We start from the raw sequence: 20,080 nt of genomic DNA, 5'->3' as shown, positions 1-20,080 counted from the left end.
AAACAGACTTTGTTTATCTTGCTGCCCGTTTGCTGAAATCCTAGCCGAGCGGTCCGCTTGCTTATCCTGCTTCCCCGTCGAGTTTGCTATTTTTAATCTCATCAGCCCTCGAGCAAAAATAATAATAAGAAGAAAGAAATAATCTCCCTTTCACTTAACATTTCCAGCGTGTCTTAGCAGATAATTTTTTTTTAGCATTTTTCGTGTGCTCGTGCAGCACCTAGCAAACGGCTCAGTCCGCGCGACTCTTAACATTTTTTTTCCTTTTTTTGCCCAAACTTGTGCATTAAACTGAATTACCGTGCGGGTTTGCAGCTTTCGAGAGGGTTTCTCGTCGCTGCGGGCAGCTTGAGGGGGAGGAAAGAACCGTGAGGAGGGCTATTTTTTTAGTCGAGCACTTCTCGTTAAAGAGCGCCATGACGACCCAAGTGGATGCGTGGACCGCCGCGCCACGAGCCGACGGTGAGTACGGAATTTAGCCTCTTGTTGGGTAAAAAAAAAAAATAGGAGTAAATATCTCAGCGGTGGCGGAAAGCTGCACGACTGGGCCTGCTTTCCACCACCCGTTTCTGCTCGGTGCATCTTCATTAGAAGGATAGGGGGGGCTGCAGCAGCAGCGCCACCAGGCTTCGCCACCATGTGCTCCTGGTAAAAACACACACAAACACACCGAGGTCTGGGGGTATTTCTGCTCAGACTGCAGCACCGAATGCACAAAGCGAGCTGCTCCCGCTTTTTCCCCATGATGTGTTTTCGCAGGGAAAGCCTCACATTTGCCTTGGATGTGGTTGTTCGGCTGCGTTTGCGTTGAAGCCCTTTAACGCTCCTGACTGGACGAGGCCACTTCCGCTTTGACAAGTCTGCACACAGATTCTCTCTTTTCTTTGTTTCTTGTTTTGTTTTTGTCTTTTTTGCGGTCCATTTCTTCCTCGTGTAGGACGAAGTTCCCGGTGACCTTCACGGCAAACCAATTTAATCGGAGGTTGTGTTTTTTTTCCATCACTGACATCATTGTGTTTTTGTTTTGTTTACATTTTTATTTGTGTGTGTGTTTATGCGAAGGCAGAACACTCGCTTGCATACAGTCATAGGTTTTTGTCTTTTGTGTTTATTAATATTTTAAATATGTCAGCTCACCACACATGGACGCTTTTCTTTATGTCAAAAAGAAAACGTGACGTCAGTACGTATATCCCACAGCAGCCAGTAGGAAAAGCCTTACATAATCTCTGCTGCTGCTGTGTGTATTTAAATGTTACGTAAGAATTGTATATTGTTAGCTCTGTCATCAGCTTTGTTTGGGTTTCTTTACGTTTCCCCTGTGGGTGCTGAGCGTCTCCCCTCCAGTCTTGGCTTGATTTGAATGAAAAAGCACCACAACCTGGGATAAATCAGTCCTTGTGACACACACACCACATGGTGTGTTGTAGAGGACGTGTGTGTGTGCTAAAGCTACCAAAGCCTCGGCACACAAATGGGTTTTCCTGCATCGATCTTAGATGGTCTCTGCAAGCCCTTTCTGATGATGAGGTGGTGACCCTCACACGGTCAAGCAGCCTATTGTCTGTGGCCTGAAGACAATAGAGAGACAGATCCTCCGCACAATATGGTCAGTCTGGACTCTGAGCTCACACACACACATACACAACAGTGACTGAAACCTGTTTTTTTTCCCCCTATAATCCATTTATATATATCAAGCTTCAATTTACAGGGACAGCTTGGAAACGAGAGAGGAGAAGCTATATCACAAAAACTGCATTTTAATTGGAAATAAAGATCACACCGCGCCCATCATAGGAGTTCAACATAACGACAGAAGACGGAAGCAGCTGAAAAGTTCCCTTTTCCCACATGTTGGTTGGTCGGGGTCAGCTCCAGAATAATGTGATCCTAATAACACCATCGTCACTCAAGCTCTTAAGTTCTCCTACAGCTGCAGTTTCTTTTCACAACTGCATAAGTTGGTGCACTTAGGATGAGAGCGTTCAGAAGGTGACCTGTGCTCGTCCTACACCTCCGGTACGGCCGACGCGCGACTTGAAGACGTCACGTGTTGCAGTAATGTTATCGGTCGCAATAAACCCAGATTTTCCGATGTTTTTTCCTCCTGTCATGATGCTCACACCACGTCATGTGTCCTAGTGCCTTTAATTGTTCCAGTATTGAGTTTTATGGGTTTTTTTGTTTTTGTCTTGTGTGAGTCGTGTTTTATTGTTGACTCTGTGCGGCACTTAGGTCTGCTGTGGTGTTTTCAAGTTTACAAATAAAGTTGGATTGGATTACCGTATTTTCCGAACTATAAGGCGCACTTAAAAGTGGCAGCGTTACCACTGGTATAGTTACTGCATGGGTTGTCTTCTAGAAACTGTGCCGTGTCTATAAGAATATTTTTAGAAACTGCTAATAAAAAGACCGTTTTGGAAAGAAGGTGTTTCTGTGTGGGCGGGGCCTAAATTAGTTGTTGGCGTTAAGGGCTGGAGGGAGTGTCTGATTGCTGAATACATCACTGATATGCTGTTTGTGTTTGCAATTTGTTGCAGTAGTTATTTTTTTAGACTGATATTGCAGCGATGATACATTTTTGATAGGTTGTGCACCTTACTTTGGGTGAGCAAATAAGGCCCCAAATGAAACAGCCTAAAATATCTTATGTCTCTGCAGAAGGTGCACTCTGCCCACACACTGGATGATATTAAGAAAGATAAGAAAAAAACAATGCAAAAGTAAGCTTTAGTTCTTAATGCTGGGCCTGTTTTAGATGAGTGGTTCTGCTGGGTAATCTGCCTTTATCCACATGCCAGCAAAAAACATATCCATGCAGACAATGTAAGATCATTTTTTTGTGACTTTTTGTTTTTGTTCTTTGTTAATCAAGCAGAGAAGCTCCTCCTCCTGCTTTTGGGACCATTGTTTTCCTGCTTAATGCCCACACACAGGAAAGATTCAGAGCTCTTTTGAGTTTGTTGAGAGCTTTGTGCAGCGTTTTAGCTTTCACCAGCAGTTAAAAGTTGCTCAGTTTAAACATGCTGCATATTTTTTTATTTAAAGTTTTTCTCGATTTTAATAATCAGCTGCAGTAAACTGGCTTTAAACTGGCTCCTTGACCTAAACGTTTGCCACGCTCTGTGTGAGTTTTGAAGCAGCCCCGGTGGGGTCTGCGCCCTTTTTAGTGGCAGATTTAAAAGTTCTCGCAGGTATACCCCCCACCCCCCACCTGTGAGAACATTTCCATAACTCTTTGGTTAAATGCAAACCTGTAAATGTCAGACGCGATCTCCTCGTGGTCTGCTGAGGACATTCTGTTAGCGTCCTCTCCCGTCTTCCTCTGTGCCGCGAAAGGCATTAACGGTAGCATGTTTGCTCGCGTTGAGGCTCACCGTTATAAACGTGACAAACCACCCGTGCAGAGTCGTGCTTTCCGATGCATTAAGTGGAAGTGGGCAGCTGATAATGTAAAATTTTTAGAACAAACACGTAGTCGGGCCCCAGATGGTTTATCTGCGGTGCTTTCAATCTTTTGCACACACTTCGTCTGCCGCTGTCGTCCCAGGAGCTCAGTCAGCGAAAGTTTCCTTAAATGAAGCCGCGGAAGGTTTTTGTACTCTAAACAAAGAGTTATTCTTGTCTGTTTGACTTTGTGTGTGGTTTTGTTTGTGGTGCATGTGTGGCCTGCTCCTCGGGTTTTAAATGCTACTGTCGCGTATTTGAACAGAAGCCGCCATTTTTTGTACACAAGTTCAGGCCGCTTGTCTGCAACGTGTATTTAAGTGAAATTCTCCCCGAGCCCCCTTTCATTAAACAAAAAAGACAGTTAAACCCCAAGAGATATCCACACCCTTTAACCCACAGATAATAACCACAAGACCATCCACAGAGAGGCTGCCTGCGAAGATTTGACCCCGTTTATCATTCTCCAGACACTTGAAGATGTTTTTTTGTTTTGCCTCCCAGAAAGGGATTTTCATCGTCAATGTTTAATTAACTCTAAGCTTTCATTTACTGTAGTTGTACAGCTAAGATAACAAATTATTGGTCCCTTTTTTTTGCACGTGACAGATTACCCAATGTAATTTTTGAACTATAAGCAGTTTACTTTGTTCACAGTTTTTTTGCAGCTTCGGCTTTTTCGCTTTGTAGTTGTTGAGAAATGTAAGCTTTTGCAAGCTGGTTTAGTGTGTGAAGATGGTTTCCTGAATAAAAAACCCTGTTTGAGATCAAGATATGAAATCTCATTCTGTGAGGGGGAAAAATAAAATAAAGATATGATATTTTATTTAGATTATATTTACAACTTACACTTTGTTGAAAAGTCCCCTGATTTTCCTTATTATATAACCTGATTAAATGTATCTGCTTGACACTCCAAAGTTTGTGATCCTGCTCATAAACCTCCCACACACACACTCACATTTAGTTTGAGCATAAACTTTAAAACCTCTTTAAAACAGTAGTGGGGTTCTATGGAATAGGTATGAACAAATAACATCTTACCTGTTAATATTGGTTCTAGTTTTCAGATGTCGCCATCTAATCTATTTTGGTCTTGGCCTGATTCAGACTAGCCATTAGCTTGTCATATACAGCGAATACCAAAATAATTGTTCCAAATCTTTTCACGGAACCCCACTTCAAAGGATTTGATTTATTCTTAAGTACATAAAGTGAGAAATGTCATTTTGGTGCTGGACATTGTGCTCTATGCTTAAGTTCAGAAGTTTATTTATTTTTATTTTAGTTGAGTGATGCCCTTTAAATAACCGGTGTTTATATTTAGATTTTTGCGCCTGTTGGGTCCTGTGAAAACTTTGCCCTACTGACACTGTTGTCATTCACAAACACTGCTGCTATATAGGTTCCTAAGACTAAACACAGCTCCGTTCGGCTGGCTGTGTGTAGTCGGGTTACTTTTTGAAAGCCAGGATACCGGTCAGCGTTCACCTGTTGTTTGGGGCTCTCCTGCGGGCAGGTGGTGAGATTTGCTCCCGCAGCTTCTGGACACAGCCAGTGACACACAGACCTGCTGTTTGTTGCACAACTCTGCAGTTCTGGTCGAGCAGTGACATTACAGAGCTGCATTGTCTTCTCCGTATTCAAAAGAAGCCGAAGTTCGATGTGCTCGTTTTTCAGGTCTTGTCATGCCAAAGAGCTTCGAGTTTTCCTGCCTTTGTGTTTTGTGCACTCTGTTCCAGTTGGTTGAAAGTGTTTGGCATGCTGCCATTGGTTAGTTCCTAATTTATGACTCTGGCAGGCCCTGTGGCCTACATTGAGGAAGGAGGAGGAGCTGAAGGAGGAGATGACACATGGTCTGTTGTTTACAGATTTTCTGAAGGCCACGGGTGTGGCGCTGCTCTTACTACAGCAGGGTAGGTTAGGGAGGTGGCCTGCTTTTATCTGCTTTATTGAGCTGACTGAAATCTGGACAAGCTTGAATATTTTAATGTTTATTCTTTCAGAATATTAAAGCTGCACTGGTTACAGTGAGTTTGCTTTCATTAATACTCTGCAAGTTCTAGATCAGCTCAGATTTTGCTGCAAGGCAACACTTTAAATGCATTCAGGGTGATTTTTATAAGAGTTCAGCCATACCTACTTATTATATTTTCAACTGTCCAAGAAACTGTCAGCGTATTCGTATTTTTGTCTGTGTTTCTAGCCCTCTCTTTTAGGGATTAATAAGCTATTATTCAGCTGAAGTTTCATGTGTGGTTTGAACATTTTCCCTTCAGCTCCGTGTCCTTTCTGCGGGCTCTCTAATCTGCAGGCCAGCAACTCCTTAAACAGCCTCCAAGGGCACCAAGTATTCATTACACCTACTTCTGCTTTCCTTCATTCCTGTTGACGTGTCACATGACCGCTCACAGATCCAGCCCTTCCATATGTAGTCAGGTCCACTCCTAACAGAAACAACTGGTGTCAGCGTTTCTCCGACATGCGCTCCCTCCTCCTCCTCCGCCCTCTGCTGCAGCTGCACTCTTATTGGCGTCTTTGTACACGTGTCCTTCTTGCACACTTTAACCCGATAACTAAATATAGGATTTCACCCACAGACGAGTAGTATGTGAAGCACTAACTTGACCTACCTTTTGCATGCTGGTAAATACGGTGGGATTGCTGCTCCACTTGTTGTGGAACAAACACACAACAGAAGGAAATTGGAATGAAACTGCTAAGTCATAAAAACTCAGGTTTTGATTTGATCACGTAAAAAAATTAAAGTCCAGTAAAGCAGTTCAGCGTCCAGCAGAAAGTACGCACTTGTTTATAGGTAATATTTAACAAAAGCACCATCATTTGTGCAGAAGTGCAGACAATGTCGGTGTTTGCTTTCCATTTGGTATGTGCTCCTGGGCTGCACAGCTCAAAAATCAAATTATGGGTTGCCTCACTAGAGCTAGTTACTGTCATGTTTAGTTGTTTTTTTTTTCCTTCCTCAATCAGCAATCTGGTCGCTGTCTGCGCTCTGAGCAACACCCACCCACCTTTTTTGCACACGCTCCACACACACGAAGGTCAAGACTGGTGGAGGCTTCTGGATGTGTGCTGGACTTGAGAATCCTAGCCAGGCACTCAGGATTTAATAAAAGGGGGTAGGGGGATGGTCGATGAGGTCTAATTACAGCTGAGAAGAAGTAGGAAAGGTCCTGTCTTTGTGTGGTTCAAAGTTGTCTGTGGTTTTATGCAGCCAAAAGCACAAAAATGGCCAAGAAAACATTTAAATTCCATGTAAATGCAAGCATGGTGGAAATATATCAAAAATTCTGCTAAATGTAGTCAACAAGTAGTTGAAATGCATGGAGTTTATTGTTCACCAACCCTAGAAACTGTTGTAGGCTTGTCACCAGTCTCTTGTTATTTATTACAATTAAATGTAACTTTACAGCTTATTGTAAGTGCCCAGTTACAAAAACAGATAGTTTTTAAGGAGAAGTTATAATTGGTCAAAGCGATCTTATTGCTTTTTACTAAAATGCAGTTCATGGATGTTTGCTGACGCTGTTTTCTGCACAGCTCTCTTCAAGTCCCACCACAGCATTTCAGTCTTGTTGAAACCTGGACTTTGAATGGACCATTACAGCACTTTTTTGTTTTGGAGTTGATTTCCACATTTTAACCAGAACCTGTGTCCTTCCTGTGTTCCTGTGTATGATGGCAGGACGTTCCCATTATGTTTATACCTGGTTTGTTTAGTTGTTTATAGCAAATCTACCATTTCTTCTTTCTTCCACAGGGATGGTTTCTTTGGAGGAGAACAAGGTCGAGGCTAACCATCCCTACAGTGACGATGAAGAAGAGCTGATCGACGCCGAGGTCAACGGCAACTGGACACCCCAAGAAAAAGCACTCCACGAGGCCCGCCTCAAAGCCAAAGCCAAGCGCCGGCTGCGCAGGTCCTCGTCCCGCAACTCCACGAGCGACTCCGTGTCCGAGTCGGGAGAGGCGGCGGGAGGTGACCCGCACAATCTGAAGGGGAAAGTCCACAACAATGACCGCAAGTCCAGGACGGGCAAAGGCAGAGGTCTGCCAAAGAAAGGTACGGTTTACTGCTCAATGATGCTGAGCTAAGTTAAGGAAATTCATCCACTGAGTGGCGTCCTGCTGTGTTGTTGATGGCTGCTAACAGCTTTAATTTTCTGTAAGTTTAGTTTGTAAAGAACTTTACCAAACTGTTGAAAAGTGCTTCATGTCAGGCAGCTAGTTTAATTTGAAATGTCTCGTGACTTCCTGTTTAATTGAACAAACTAAGTTAGGGGCCATGTTTTCTTAGCAAATTGTGATTTATTTATTTATTTTTCCGTTTTTGTCTTGATAAACTCAGGTGGGGCCGGTGGTAAAGGAGTTTGGGGTGCTGCAGGGATGGTTTATGAAGTCGAAGAACCAGATGTTCGGGACCCCAACTACGATGAATCTGCTCAGGTGAGCGCGGCTCTTTGAATGTACAAGAAAATCTCTGTCAGGTGGTTGTAGATTTCCTGTTTTCAGATTCATTGATAAACTGTTTCCAATGGAGTATTTTTTATTTTCTGGAGTTCTGTTGGAGGTCAGTAATGTCAGATATTGGCCTGTCCTTGGGGATCTATGGTATGTTTGGCTGCAAGGTTTAGTTTAGCAAAGTTGATGAAGCACCTTTTTGCTTCCTGTATAACTTCTGATTAAAACGTTTCGATAATTTAAAAAGTACTTTTTATGTCTTAAACAAAATTGTTGATTCATTGTTCGTAAAGCGCACAATATAAGAACATCCCTACTACATATCACAGTATATTTGTCAACAGAAGAGTGTGTTTCTAAACTTGGAAACTTTGTAACTTACACTAGAATACCAAATACATGTAAATTTATTTGCATTTCAAGGATTTGTACAACATTGTGTCCATCAGCGCATTCGTAGCCAGCGTCACAAAGTAATCACAAGGATTTGCTAAAGTCGTGAAAATTAATCAGTCCTGAGATAAATGTGGTCTAATTGAGACCGGAAAATATTTTTTCCAACAAAAATGCCAAGAGATGCAAGACTTTGTTGATAAATTCAATTCAGTAATTTTTTTATACAGCATTTCACAACAAGTCATCTCAGTGAACTACATAAAAGAGAAAAAACATATCAAAAATCCACTTCAGAGCCAGATTCAAATCCAATTGCAGTCAGTTTATTTGTATTATAATACATTCAGATGCAGAACTTTCTAAAATGTCAATTAATAAAAGTTATCTCTACAAGGAAGGCAGCAAATTGTGTCAAATCTTCACTTCGACTCAGTCCTCCATTCAGAGCAGCACAGAGATGACAGTGGAAAGGAACAACTCCCTCTTAACAGGAAGAAACCTCCAGCAGAATCAGAACCAGGCTCGCCTCAACCGGCTTGGGTCAGAGAGGACAGGAAAAAGACACAAACAAACACAGAAGCATTAGTCCAGGTGGAGTTTCTATGGGAAGAAAAACACTGCTTAATGGCAGCAATAATTCATGTACAAACATGGAGAATGGAGCGTAAACACAGAGTGAAGAAATGCATTCAGTACATCCTCCAGCAGTCTAAGCCTGTAGTAGCATAACTAAAGGGATAACTCAGGAATTCTGAGCCAACCTTAACTATAAGAGCTATCATAAAGGAAAGAGAGGAGCCTGAGAACTGAAAGCTCTGCCTCCTGTTCTACTTTTACAAACTCTGGGAACCACAAGTAAACCTGGAGCCTGAGAGCGAAGTGCAAATATAAAACAATAAGGTCGATGTTGGTTGTTGAGCGTTTTATATGTTAGAAGTAAGATTTTAAATTCCTTTCTGAATTAGAGTAATCATATTTTTGACCTCAGAGGTCATATTTGCCTCCAAGGCCAAAGATGCAGCAGAAGTAACTTCTTATGGGCATTTGTCCATCAGTCTCTGACATTAGCTTTCTTCTTGTGAAAACTGCAGGATCAATACATCCAATACATATGCCTGTTAATATATATAAATCCATTTATTGAAATATTTTATGGGAGCTGCAGTGGTTTATCTCTTACTGCCCCATCCTTCCAGGTTAGAGCTCTCTTTGGCAAGACTCTAATCTCTCATGTTGACCCTGATATGCTTATCAGTGTATACCTGGTATATAAATATAAAGTGATATGTGGAGTATATAATAGGATGCGAGCTCAAAGTATCTATGTATCAGAGTGAATGAGAAACCCATTTGAAAGCACTTTGTAGAACATAAAAACAGAGTTAAAAGGCCTATCGTAGACTGTTTTAACATTACTGTTTTGTTGAGTGATGACTTCTGAAAGCTCTTTTATTTTAACTTTAACCACCAGACAGATGACCCGACATCATATTTAGTTTCTGTTTGATATGATGCAGAAATCTTAGATGAAAGCTGGAAGGGCCTAGTCTCTTCTGGAAGGATATTTCCTTCCAGATCATATCTGTTTAGCTTGCTTTCCATCATTGGAAATGTTCTCTGTCAAACTGTAGTTTTGCTTTAATGTTGCTTTTTTTGCACAGCGGACACTTTGTGCAGACGTATCTGCCTCGCAGGTCAAATTCGTGCAATCTTATCTGGACTTTTAGACGCACGCACTTTAACCCCAACAGCTGCTGGTCTGAGATGGAGCTTCACAGACTTGTTTTTTTTTCTTCCTGTCGTGGAAACACAGTTCAACCACCAGTTTTAAAGCTAAGGTTTAAAGGAGTTTTTGTTGTTTTCGACAAATGGAAGTAGAAGAGAAAATAATGACTGGTTTAAATCTTCTCAAGAAATGACAAATAAAATATTCTCGGTCTGGTTTTGGTTTTCTCTAGTGTGAGAAGTTTAGTTTCCCAGGGCTGTGGGGAAAACTTTTTTTTACTGTATCAAAATCTAGAATAAGACTCCTTGCTGCAGCCCAGAAATTGCTGCGTTTTGGCTCGAAGAATGCTGACAGATCATAACACTGTATGTGATTTGAGAACACGCCCACTCGCAGGATTGTTTACACCCAGATGGTCTCATCTCATCACAATCAACGCCGTTATCAATCTTTGACCCCCGTTATCATGCAAAGTGCTCCATGTGCTGCTGAAGGCCAGGTTTGTTTGTCTCCCGCTGGCCTCACCCGACTGAACGCAGGGTGGGAACGCGGCTTCTGGACGTTTTTTTTTTGTTTTTTTTTTAACGAGAAGAGCAGAGAACCTGGGGGTAAATATGGCCTTGACTGGGGCAAAAAGTCACTGGAAATATGTCAAATGTTAAAAAGAGGATCTGGGAGAGAATGGTACAGGGAAACGCACGAGACACTGAGCAAGACCGGCTCTCGACCCAGACTGAGTGGATCAAGGATTTCCGATTTGATACAGGGCGTCACGTGCATGGGAAAATGTCACAGTGTAAAGAAAGATTTCAGAAGCAAACATGGGCAACTATAACTCTTTAAAAATAACTGCTCTTCAAAACTGGGTAAATACAGCTTAGTTAGGGTTTTTTCTTCTTTGCTCAGACCTTGCCCTGACTTTGTTTCAAAGTAAAAGCCTTAAAAGTAAATAGCTCTTGTGCAACAGGAGCAGAAAACAATAAACTGGGCCAACATGTTGAACTTTTGGCAGTAATCCAGCTTTAAACTGAAATGTTTTGGTGTCGTATAAACAGCTTAATTAGATATAAAAATGAGGGCCTTTATTATGGTCAAGTTACAGTTTTTTTCTTTTCTTTTTTTTTTTCTTGAATTTATTTAAAAGCAGGACAATCACGAATACAATGGAAGCACATCATGTAAATGTGTCAGGTTTCGCCATACAGACTAATTTTCTGCTGAAAAGAATAAATTAACACAGATAAACAACAAACTACGGCTTTCAGCTCCCTTTTTGTAAACGTTGTTATTACATGCAGGTCTACAACTGATTTAACATTTGGAGTCAGCCCAGCTCAAGATGGCCATCACAGCCTTGATTTTAGCAAAAACAAAAATGGCTATAATTCTGTCAATCTTTGAGATATTCAACTGGACTTTGGTGTAGTAGTAGCTTAGAGTCATCCTCAACAGATACTACGAGTGCCAATGGGTCTCGCAAGATCTTGTAATATTACCTGAAGGTTTGACTAAATCTGTTACAAGTCCATCCCTTCTCTTTAAAAAATCATCTTAGTTTAACACTCTGGAATGCTGCACCTTTAATTTTATATCAGGCTTTCATTTCCCTGATTGGTGATGTTTGTTTTTTAATTATTACTATTTTTATTTTTTACAGGGGGATACTGTTTATGAAACGGTTGTGCCCGAGGTAGAAGAGAAGGAATTGGAAAAGATGGTCAACCCCATCGTACAGGAGTACTTTGAACACGGAGACACAAAAGAGGTTGAGGTAAGTCATTTCAAACGGAGGATTTTATGTTTGAGGTGCGTTTGCTGACCAGGCAGGAACGAGTGGGTTTGGAGAGTAGAACAAGTCGGTACAGGAGAACTTAGACCAGTAACAACAGGAGCTCTGTTAATGTTGTCTCCAATTGCTCATATTTACCCATAATCCCTTTTTCTATAGGGTTTCCAGTCATGTTAAATTCATGTGTTTTTTCCTTCCCTCTGTCAGATGCTGCTGAAGGGGCTCAACCTGGGCCAGCACAAGTACGAGGTCACCTCTTTGGCTGTGTCCCTGTCTCTGGAAGGCAAAGCCAGTCACCGAGAGCTGACCTCCCGCCTGCTGTCGGATCTGTCGGGCAAGATGCTGTCACAGAGCGACATGGCCCACGCTTTCGACAAGATGCTCAAGGAGCTGCCGGACCTCATACTGGACACACCGGAGGCGCCTCAGGTAGAGCCGAAGACGAAGTCGGAGCCAGAGCTTTGGATCTGAGCTTTGTGTTGTTTACTTAGACGGGTGGAGAGGCAACACGAGGCTTAAACGATTATAAGTGGCACAACACGAGACATTTCAAGTTTTCTACTGCAGGTTCCAGCTTGAATTTACTTGGTCTTCTGGCATTTTGCTGTATATGTTAGTTTCTTACTTGGTAGTTTTTATTACCACTTAAAAAAATACCCTAACTGAAAATAGAGCGCATTTATATTTTGCCCTCCATCCACCAATAACTAAATCAGCTTTGTGGAGCTACATCACATATACATCAACCAAAGTTCTGGACCTACACGTGTAACTTGGGGACACTTGATGTCCTTCTGTCTCTCTCAGATGTTAGGCCAGTTCATAGCCAGAGCTATAGCAGACCACGTCCTGCCCATGAATTTCCTGGATTGTTATAAAGGCAAAGTGGACTGTGACCACTCCAGGTGAGCCAGCACAACTTATTCTGGTTTGGTTACGACCTCTCAAGCCAACAGATTGGAACTGTAAAGCTCGGTATGTGACTGTGGTTCTTTTTGGGGTTTATTTTTCCCCTCAGAGTGGCGTTGGACCGTGCTGCAGTGTTGCTGACCATGAAGAGGGAGATGGTCCGTCTGGACAACGTGTGGGGCATCGGTGGAGGTCTGAGACCCGTTAAACATCTCATCAAAGAGGTAAGAGTATTACACTTTGTAAAAATCATAAACTAATGAGCTTTTTTTTTTTTCCTTCTAGTTTCACGTATCAGTATGATTTAGGAATTTTACATTCCAGTCCTTTTCATCTCTTGTTGTTTGTATTAGCAAGAGTGGGATCTTTTGTTTTTGTTATGCAACATAAACAGAAGGCAAAAATGCATGCTGGGTAGAAATCCACAGGCCAGCTCGCCGCTGAACTGCTGTGTCAGCAGAGTGTTGTAAAAACGAGATTTGTAAAAACGAGAGCACAAGAGGGGCCAGCACATTTTCACACCCCTGCCTTCATCTCAAACACACAAACACACACGCACACACCTCCTCACTGTGTTTTTTTTTTTTTTTTTTTTTTTTTTTACCTTTGTTTTGTTTTGATTACTGCTCCACAATCTGGATTGTTTTGTGTGCTGCAGAGTGGAAGTATGAAGTGCTCATCTTGTGAAGTTATTAGTTATACAACATTTTTCAGTGTGTGTGCACAGACACGTATGTGAGAGTGTTGTGGCAGTGTGCCCCCCTCTCAGAGCGCCGGGCCTTCAGACCTTTGGACTCCTCTGTTTGTGCAACTTTAACGTGAGCAGCGCTCACTCTGTTCTCGCTTTGCTCCTAACTACAGAAGTTTTTAAACAACTTATATGTAATTAGCACTCTGAAATGTCTCCTCGGAGGTATCAGAGTCGGATTAACTGGAAGTGTGAGGAGAGCTCTCTGAGATTAAAACAACTTCCAGTCTTTTTGTTTTCCTGCGAGGTGCTGCTAACTACGCCTCAGCTTATTGAGCAACTCTCTCAATTTTTCTTTGAATTTCTCCCCCATTAAATACCACAAGGTTTATTTGTCTCTCTTGCACAATCATTTATATAAAAATCCCACACTTGAGGTGTGTTAGGCATCATTATTTTTAATATTAGACCTGGTAAATTTTTCTTGTGGGTGTTAAATAAATATCGTGACTAGTTTTGTGGATCAATCTTGCAGCCTCTCGGCCACCTTTTTTCCCCTCACAGTCCTGTTTGTCCACATCACATTCCTCTTGTTTGGGGTCAAACACACACACACACACACACGTCATTGGACCAGTGAACTGGTCAGCTGGTTAGGAGCATATGAGCAAATGTCTAAAAAAAGTTGTTGGTCTGATTAAAACAGGAACAAAGATGGTAAAAACCAAAAATAAACGTTATTATAACTAAATTATATACCATTTAGAGCCTACGGTGTTTCACTATAAAATATGTATATCCATGTAAATACTTTTTTATGTATTTGTTTAGATTCTGTACACATTTCTCATAATTAACCACACATAATAAAGCTATCTGCACAAATGGGATGGAATAATAATCTTTGTTTTGTTAATAATATATCCTTGTTCGTACCCCTTTTACATTTTAATTGTCAGATGTTTGACATAAAATTACAAATCCTCCTCAGCTCCTGCTGATATATGTGAGACCGTGCATCCTGTGGTGTCTTTTAGACAAAACCTCAGCGATGATGTGGTTTCAGCCGGGCTGGATTTCCTGAATTTCAACTGTGAACCTGTTTTTTGTTCTCCTGTTGCAGATGAACCTTCTTCTCAAGGAGTATCTGATATCAGGAGACATTTCTGAGGCAGAGCATTGTCTGCGGGACCTGGAGGTCCCTCACTTCCACCACGAGCTGGTCTACGAGGTATTTGACCACCTGATCAGTCTGAAAAGATGTGTCTGTATCCAGGTGTACGCTAGTCTTTAATACAGCAAAATCCATCCACCCATCCACCCATCCACTCATCCATCCATCCATCCATCCATCCATCCACCCGTGCAGGGTCACAGAGGAGCTAAAATCTACAAGTTGAACCTTTTTTAAGTGTTTTCTCTCACTTGGTTCTTGTTAAGTAAACTGATGAGGAGAGCCATAAAAATAAATCTCCACTGTTTTGAATATCTTTGTTTTCTGCCAAGAACATTTTGTGTTTGGCAGTGACTTTCTCTTATTCTCGGTACGTGTTGCTGCGGAGCTCAGTCCAAATCAGTTTAAAACGTGTGTGTGTGTGTGTGTGTGTAAATCAACCATAATCTCTCTCTCACACTTATCATATTTAGCTTAGGACAAAAGTTGTATTTATCTTTTTTCCCCTGATCTAAATTGGTCACAGACATATTGGAGATTAATAGCTCCGCATTCACACTGTTGTTTTGCTGTTTTTATTATTCTGTATGTTTTTTTTTCCAATCTAACTTTGTGTACGCAGCTCAGTCAGGAGATGGGTGCCGTGACTTTTGATTTTTGCTACTTTTATACTTTATGTAAAATTATTTCCCCCATAGAAATGCATTCAGATCTTTGTAAATTCTTCAAAAGCATGGTTGAATTCTGTGTCAGCGAACTTGCTCTGTGTTTTAGTTGTCTTATGCTGCTTTTAGACTCCATTCTGTTTGTTTTCAGCTTCTAGCTAACCCTTTTCAGCTTTTTTTTAGTTTTAACTCCATATCAGCTTCTTCATCAAATTTCTTTAGTCCTTCAGCACTCTGCATTCACACCCCATTTTTGCAAAAAAATCATTTTTTTAAGTTTATTTTAGCATCACGACCAACAGTTTATTTATATAAAGGGCAGCATAAGTATTTGAATCGTTACAGTGAGGACTTGTTTTCACTGTGCTAAAAATGAGCTTTCGCCATTCCGCATGCATACCTTTTGTCATTTTGTCATTTTTTTGTCATTATTTTAATGTTTAAGCATCAACTTACATCCTTTTAAAGACTGATTAGAAGTGAAGTTATATTTGCAGAACAACTTCTTATAAAATGATACTCTTATATTCCTCAGTCTGCCACATAAGTCACGACAAAAGAAATGTGAAACCCAGTCAGTGTAAAAGCTTTCTTGGCTGCCTCACGCGGTGCATTAAACACTGTTTTAAAACTTAAGTTTAAACTGACAGGAAAAAAAAAAAATCATGAAATGGGACTTGCACTGTTACTGTTGGACAGATTAAAAGGTTATGTGACGGTTTTTCTCGTCACATTTCATCTCGATCCTAAACGTCTGTCCCCCTTCATCATCAATATAGATTCATTTTGACAGTCGAGGTTCGGCCTGATTCGACGTTCTGACATCAGTTTTCCTTGTGTAAATTTCCAACCAGTCAAGATTTTATCAGCTGAATTATAAAACACAAAACCATGGTAGCTAATGTAGCTAGTCGTGTAGCTGTAGCTTGTGGTTTAAAGCTGCACATGTTTGAAACAGACATGTATTACATGCTCGTGTGCAAGCTTCTCGTACTAGACTGCTTTTGTTCTCGTCGCTCATTACCACCTGATTTATGTTTGCATCAAATCTAGACTCAAACGCTGCCTCCGCGTGGTTTAATCCACATGGCAGACGTCTCTATTGATGCCGCTCATGTTGCTGTTTTGTCAGGCTGTAGTGATGGTGCTGGAGTCTAAAGGAGACACTGCCAGTCATATGATGATGAAACTTCTGCAGTCCCTCTGGAAAACGGGCCTCATCACCGTGGATCAAATGAACAGGGTTAGCCCCCCTCTCCTCTTTTTTTTTTATCTGTCAATTCAAATTCAAAATGTGTTTTGCTCTTTTAAACATTTAAACCTCTTCCAGGGCTTCCAGCGTGTCTATGACGAGCTCCCTGAGATCTCCCTGGATGTGCCGCACGCTCACTCCATCATGGAGACGTTTGTGGAGCTTTGCTACAAGGAATCAGTCATCACCAAACAGCTGCGAGACGCCTGTCCCTCCAGGTGAGATTTATCATCATATTGCAGTGCAGTCATCTTTTGTGTGTCCACTTAACTAACACATTCTTATAGATTGGTGATTTCTTGTTTTGAAAAATGCCTGAAGTAGCTGAAATGAGTCTGTCTCTTGTAAGTATGGTCCAGTTTCTGGTTTTTAGGTGTCATGGTATTAATAAGTCACAGTTTCAAAACCACCACATATTCACACCAAATGTCTTGGTTGAATGCAGGGACGAGACAATGAATATGTTAGCCATAATTAATGTCTAACCCCTCCCTTAAATCTGCTAACTGCCACGATAAAGCTGTCTAAACCACTCTACAGCCGCCTTCATGTATAAAAGCGAAGGTAAAGCTCCGAGCAGGGAAGGGTTCACCTGAAACAGAAACTATAGGAAGTAGCTCCAACAGAAGCTTGAATGCTGTGAGCTCCACTGAGAATCACCAAAATAAAAAAACAATTTAATGCTGCAGAGTGATCCCTCTATCCATCGAAACACACACGGACTCCACGGACACAAACATATACTGTGTGTGTGTGTATGACCTTATTAGTTGTGTTGAAGTGCTGTCCGGCGCTCTGGCCACATGGCGACCAGCTGCACCACATGTACACGAATGGTTTGGAAGCAGCAGGTGCAGCACTTTCTTTGAGCTATTCTCTTAATAAAAGAAAGATGTCTGTCTGATTTTATTTATTCAACACATGATCCGTAGGACACAATTTATTCCCAGTTGGTTGAATAAAACAGATAAAAAGATTCCTTTAATTTTAGTGAAGTGAGCCGTTAACAAATCCTGCCTTTCTGTGTGACCTGCTGCCTTAAAGGCTCCTCGATAACAAGCTTGTTTTTTTTTTTTTGTCAACTAGTACTTGGCTTTGTTTTCTTTTTCCTGTCGTACCAAACTGTGACCCTCCTGCTGAGATACTGTGATTCAGGTGTACTATTACACCTTTACGTCTTAGTGAGATGTCTGAAACAGTACGCTGCGATGGTGCACTCCTTTTTCTGGTGGCAAAAAACCTTCCATGGCTCGTCTAAGAGAGGAGTGACACTTCCTTTTAAAGTTGTTGGAAATTAAATGTCGTTGCTGATGTCTTTCCTCCTTGGCACTGTTAACACACACCTTTACGCTCAGGACAAAATACTGCCAGAACCCCTGCGTTTATGATCAATCTATCTGATTATGATCAATTATTCAATACATTTGATCAACAGCGCCCGGCTGCTACTGTCCCCCTTAAATCCTATGGTAGCAGTGAAGGCAGACTTAGTTTTTCAGGTTTTTTTTTTCCTATTTAAGCTTTGTTTTATAAAGCAAATGGTGGAATCTGTTGTATGCTTTCATACATTTGAGGCTAAATTGGAAACCAGATTATTTTTATTATGTCCTGATATGTTAAATCCCTAAAACTGAAAAAGGGTGTAGCAAGTTAATCATGATATTTTTTTTTGTGCAACTCAGTGAAATTACTTAAATTGGTATAAAACCGCAAGTAAAGTTAGGGAGTTGTGAAGTGAACTCACGTGAAACTTTCCTCTCTCCACCAGAGGGCGGAAGCGGTTCGTAAGTGAAGGAGACGGCGGGATGATCAAGAACTAAACCCACCAGCCGAGAAGCAGAAAGCAGGAAGAGGAGAAGGGGGGGAAGAGGAGGGGCGCCTACTCGTCCGTGCGCCCCGTTTCCTACCTCTGCACGTCTGCCCCGAAGCCGGGCGCGTTCCTCTCCCGATAGTCATTACACAAACCAGCATTTAGGCTCAGTCAAACTGAAGAGTGGCCTGGGCATTCGGCTCCCTTCATCTTGTTGCTCGCTGTTTTCGACGATTGTTTTGAAGGATACTCTGTATCTCTGGGGGTTAATGTGACCCTGTATTTTTTTTTTTTTTTTGCTTCAGTCTTTCTACCTGTTAAGAAATAATTCAAATTGCAGGGAGGCAGGTGTGCACGCTGGGTGGTGTTTTTTTTATTGTTTTTTGAGGGGGGGTTGGGTTGAAATCACCTTTTTCTGTTCTACGTTCTGCCACGTCTTCTTTCATGCAGGCTCTATGAACGCGGAGGAAAAACTCTTAAAAGGCATACTGTACAGTCAGGAAGCACTTGGTAATTTAGCACAGCGACAAGGATCTGAACCTTTTCCACCGCTACACATTATTTGAAATAATTTCAAGGAAATTGTACATTTGTTCATGTCAGTACTTTACGAACAGCGCTTTTTTTTTCTTCTTTTTTTTCCCCATCTTGGTCACTGAGGCCAACAGTTTACTCTGTAAAGTAACACACGGGAGGTGTTTGGTGGGTCACTTGCATTAAAGCAGATATCCTTTCAGAAACCATTTCTGAAAGGAAGAATGGGGGGTTATTATTTGTAAAATGACTATGTAATAAATAAACAAAAAAAAATATTTTGAAAAAAAAAAAAAAAGATTTTGCTTGAAAATGACTGTATCTATAGCTACTTGGTCAGCGCATGGTTTCAAACTTTAAAAAAAACAAACAAAAGCCAGACCTTGTGCAGAGAGGATCTGAGTAAAAATGGCTCCACGCTCGGCTTGAATCGGTTTGACGTCAGATCAAACTTGTTCCAGCTGTTTATTACCCGGGGACACGCTTTGTCAGTGAAACTTTTCTACCCCCCCGTTAGACAGTTTTACATGTTGACCAAAGTTATGTTTCAGTTGAAATCTTTCATTCAATAAAAAGGCAACAAAATTGAAGTTTCTGCTTTCCTGTTGTTCGTACCGACCTTAAGAGTGAAAGAGGGAATGACCGAGCAAACAGAGTCCACTAAATCATTATAAACGTTTAAATTTAATGTCCAGATCGGGTATAATCACTCAAATCTGTAACAGATGCAGACAGGGCCTTTTAAATTTGTAAATTTCTGAAAGCCTTTGTGGACAGCTGAAATTCTCCTTTTGATTCAGACAAATAAAATCATAAATATTCTTTTAAGGCTCTACAGCAAGCCATTGTATCATATAATCTACATCATAAATGTCCATAATTTTATTGGGATAAACTCTGGAGATATCTGAAATACAATTTCTACCAAAACAAACTCTTATTTCAGATATCTACAGTCTCAATGTTACAGGCACAAGATTCATGTTAGAAAAATAAACTCAAGATATCTCCAACATGATTTTATTAAAAAAAAAACCCTCATATTTACGAGTAAAAATACAGGTGCTGGTCATAAAATTAGAATATCATGAAAAAGTAGATTGATTTCAGTAATTCCATTTAAAAAGTGAAACTTGTATATTATATTCATACATTACATACAAACTCATATATTTCAAATGTTTATTTCGTTTAATTTTGATGAT

General features: G+C 41.0%; 1 protein-coding gene across 1 annotated transcript; it reads left to right on the top strand.

Annotated features, from left to right (window-relative positions):
- Positions 1-19,202, top strand: pdcd4a (programmed cell death 4a). Its single transcript, XM_017408117.3, has 11 exons — positions 1-462; positions 7,232-7,534; positions 7,820-7,917; positions 11,712-11,825; positions 12,051-12,272; positions 12,651-12,748; positions 12,862-12,976; positions 14,564-14,671; positions 16,412-16,522; positions 16,610-16,749; positions 18,300-19,202. The coding sequence occupies exons 1-11, from the start codon at positions 417-419 to the stop codon at positions 18,349-18,351; spliced, it is 1,407 nt and encodes a 468-aa protein (XP_017263606.1). The 5' UTR covers positions 1-416; the 3' UTR covers positions 18,352-19,202.
- Positions 19,203-20,080: the final 878 nt, after the last annotated feature.

Source organism: Kryptolebias marmoratus, linkage group LG3 (assembly GCF_001649575.2).
Source record: "Kryptolebias marmoratus isolate JLee-2015 linkage group LG3, ASM164957v2, whole genome shotgun sequence".
In the NCBI taxonomy this organism is placed as follows: domain Eukaryota; kingdom Metazoa; phylum Chordata; class Actinopteri; order Cyprinodontiformes; family Rivulidae; genus Kryptolebias; species Kryptolebias marmoratus.
The sequence above is the reverse complement of the archived record's forward strand: the minus strand, read 5'-3'. Positions and strand labels throughout refer to the sequence as shown.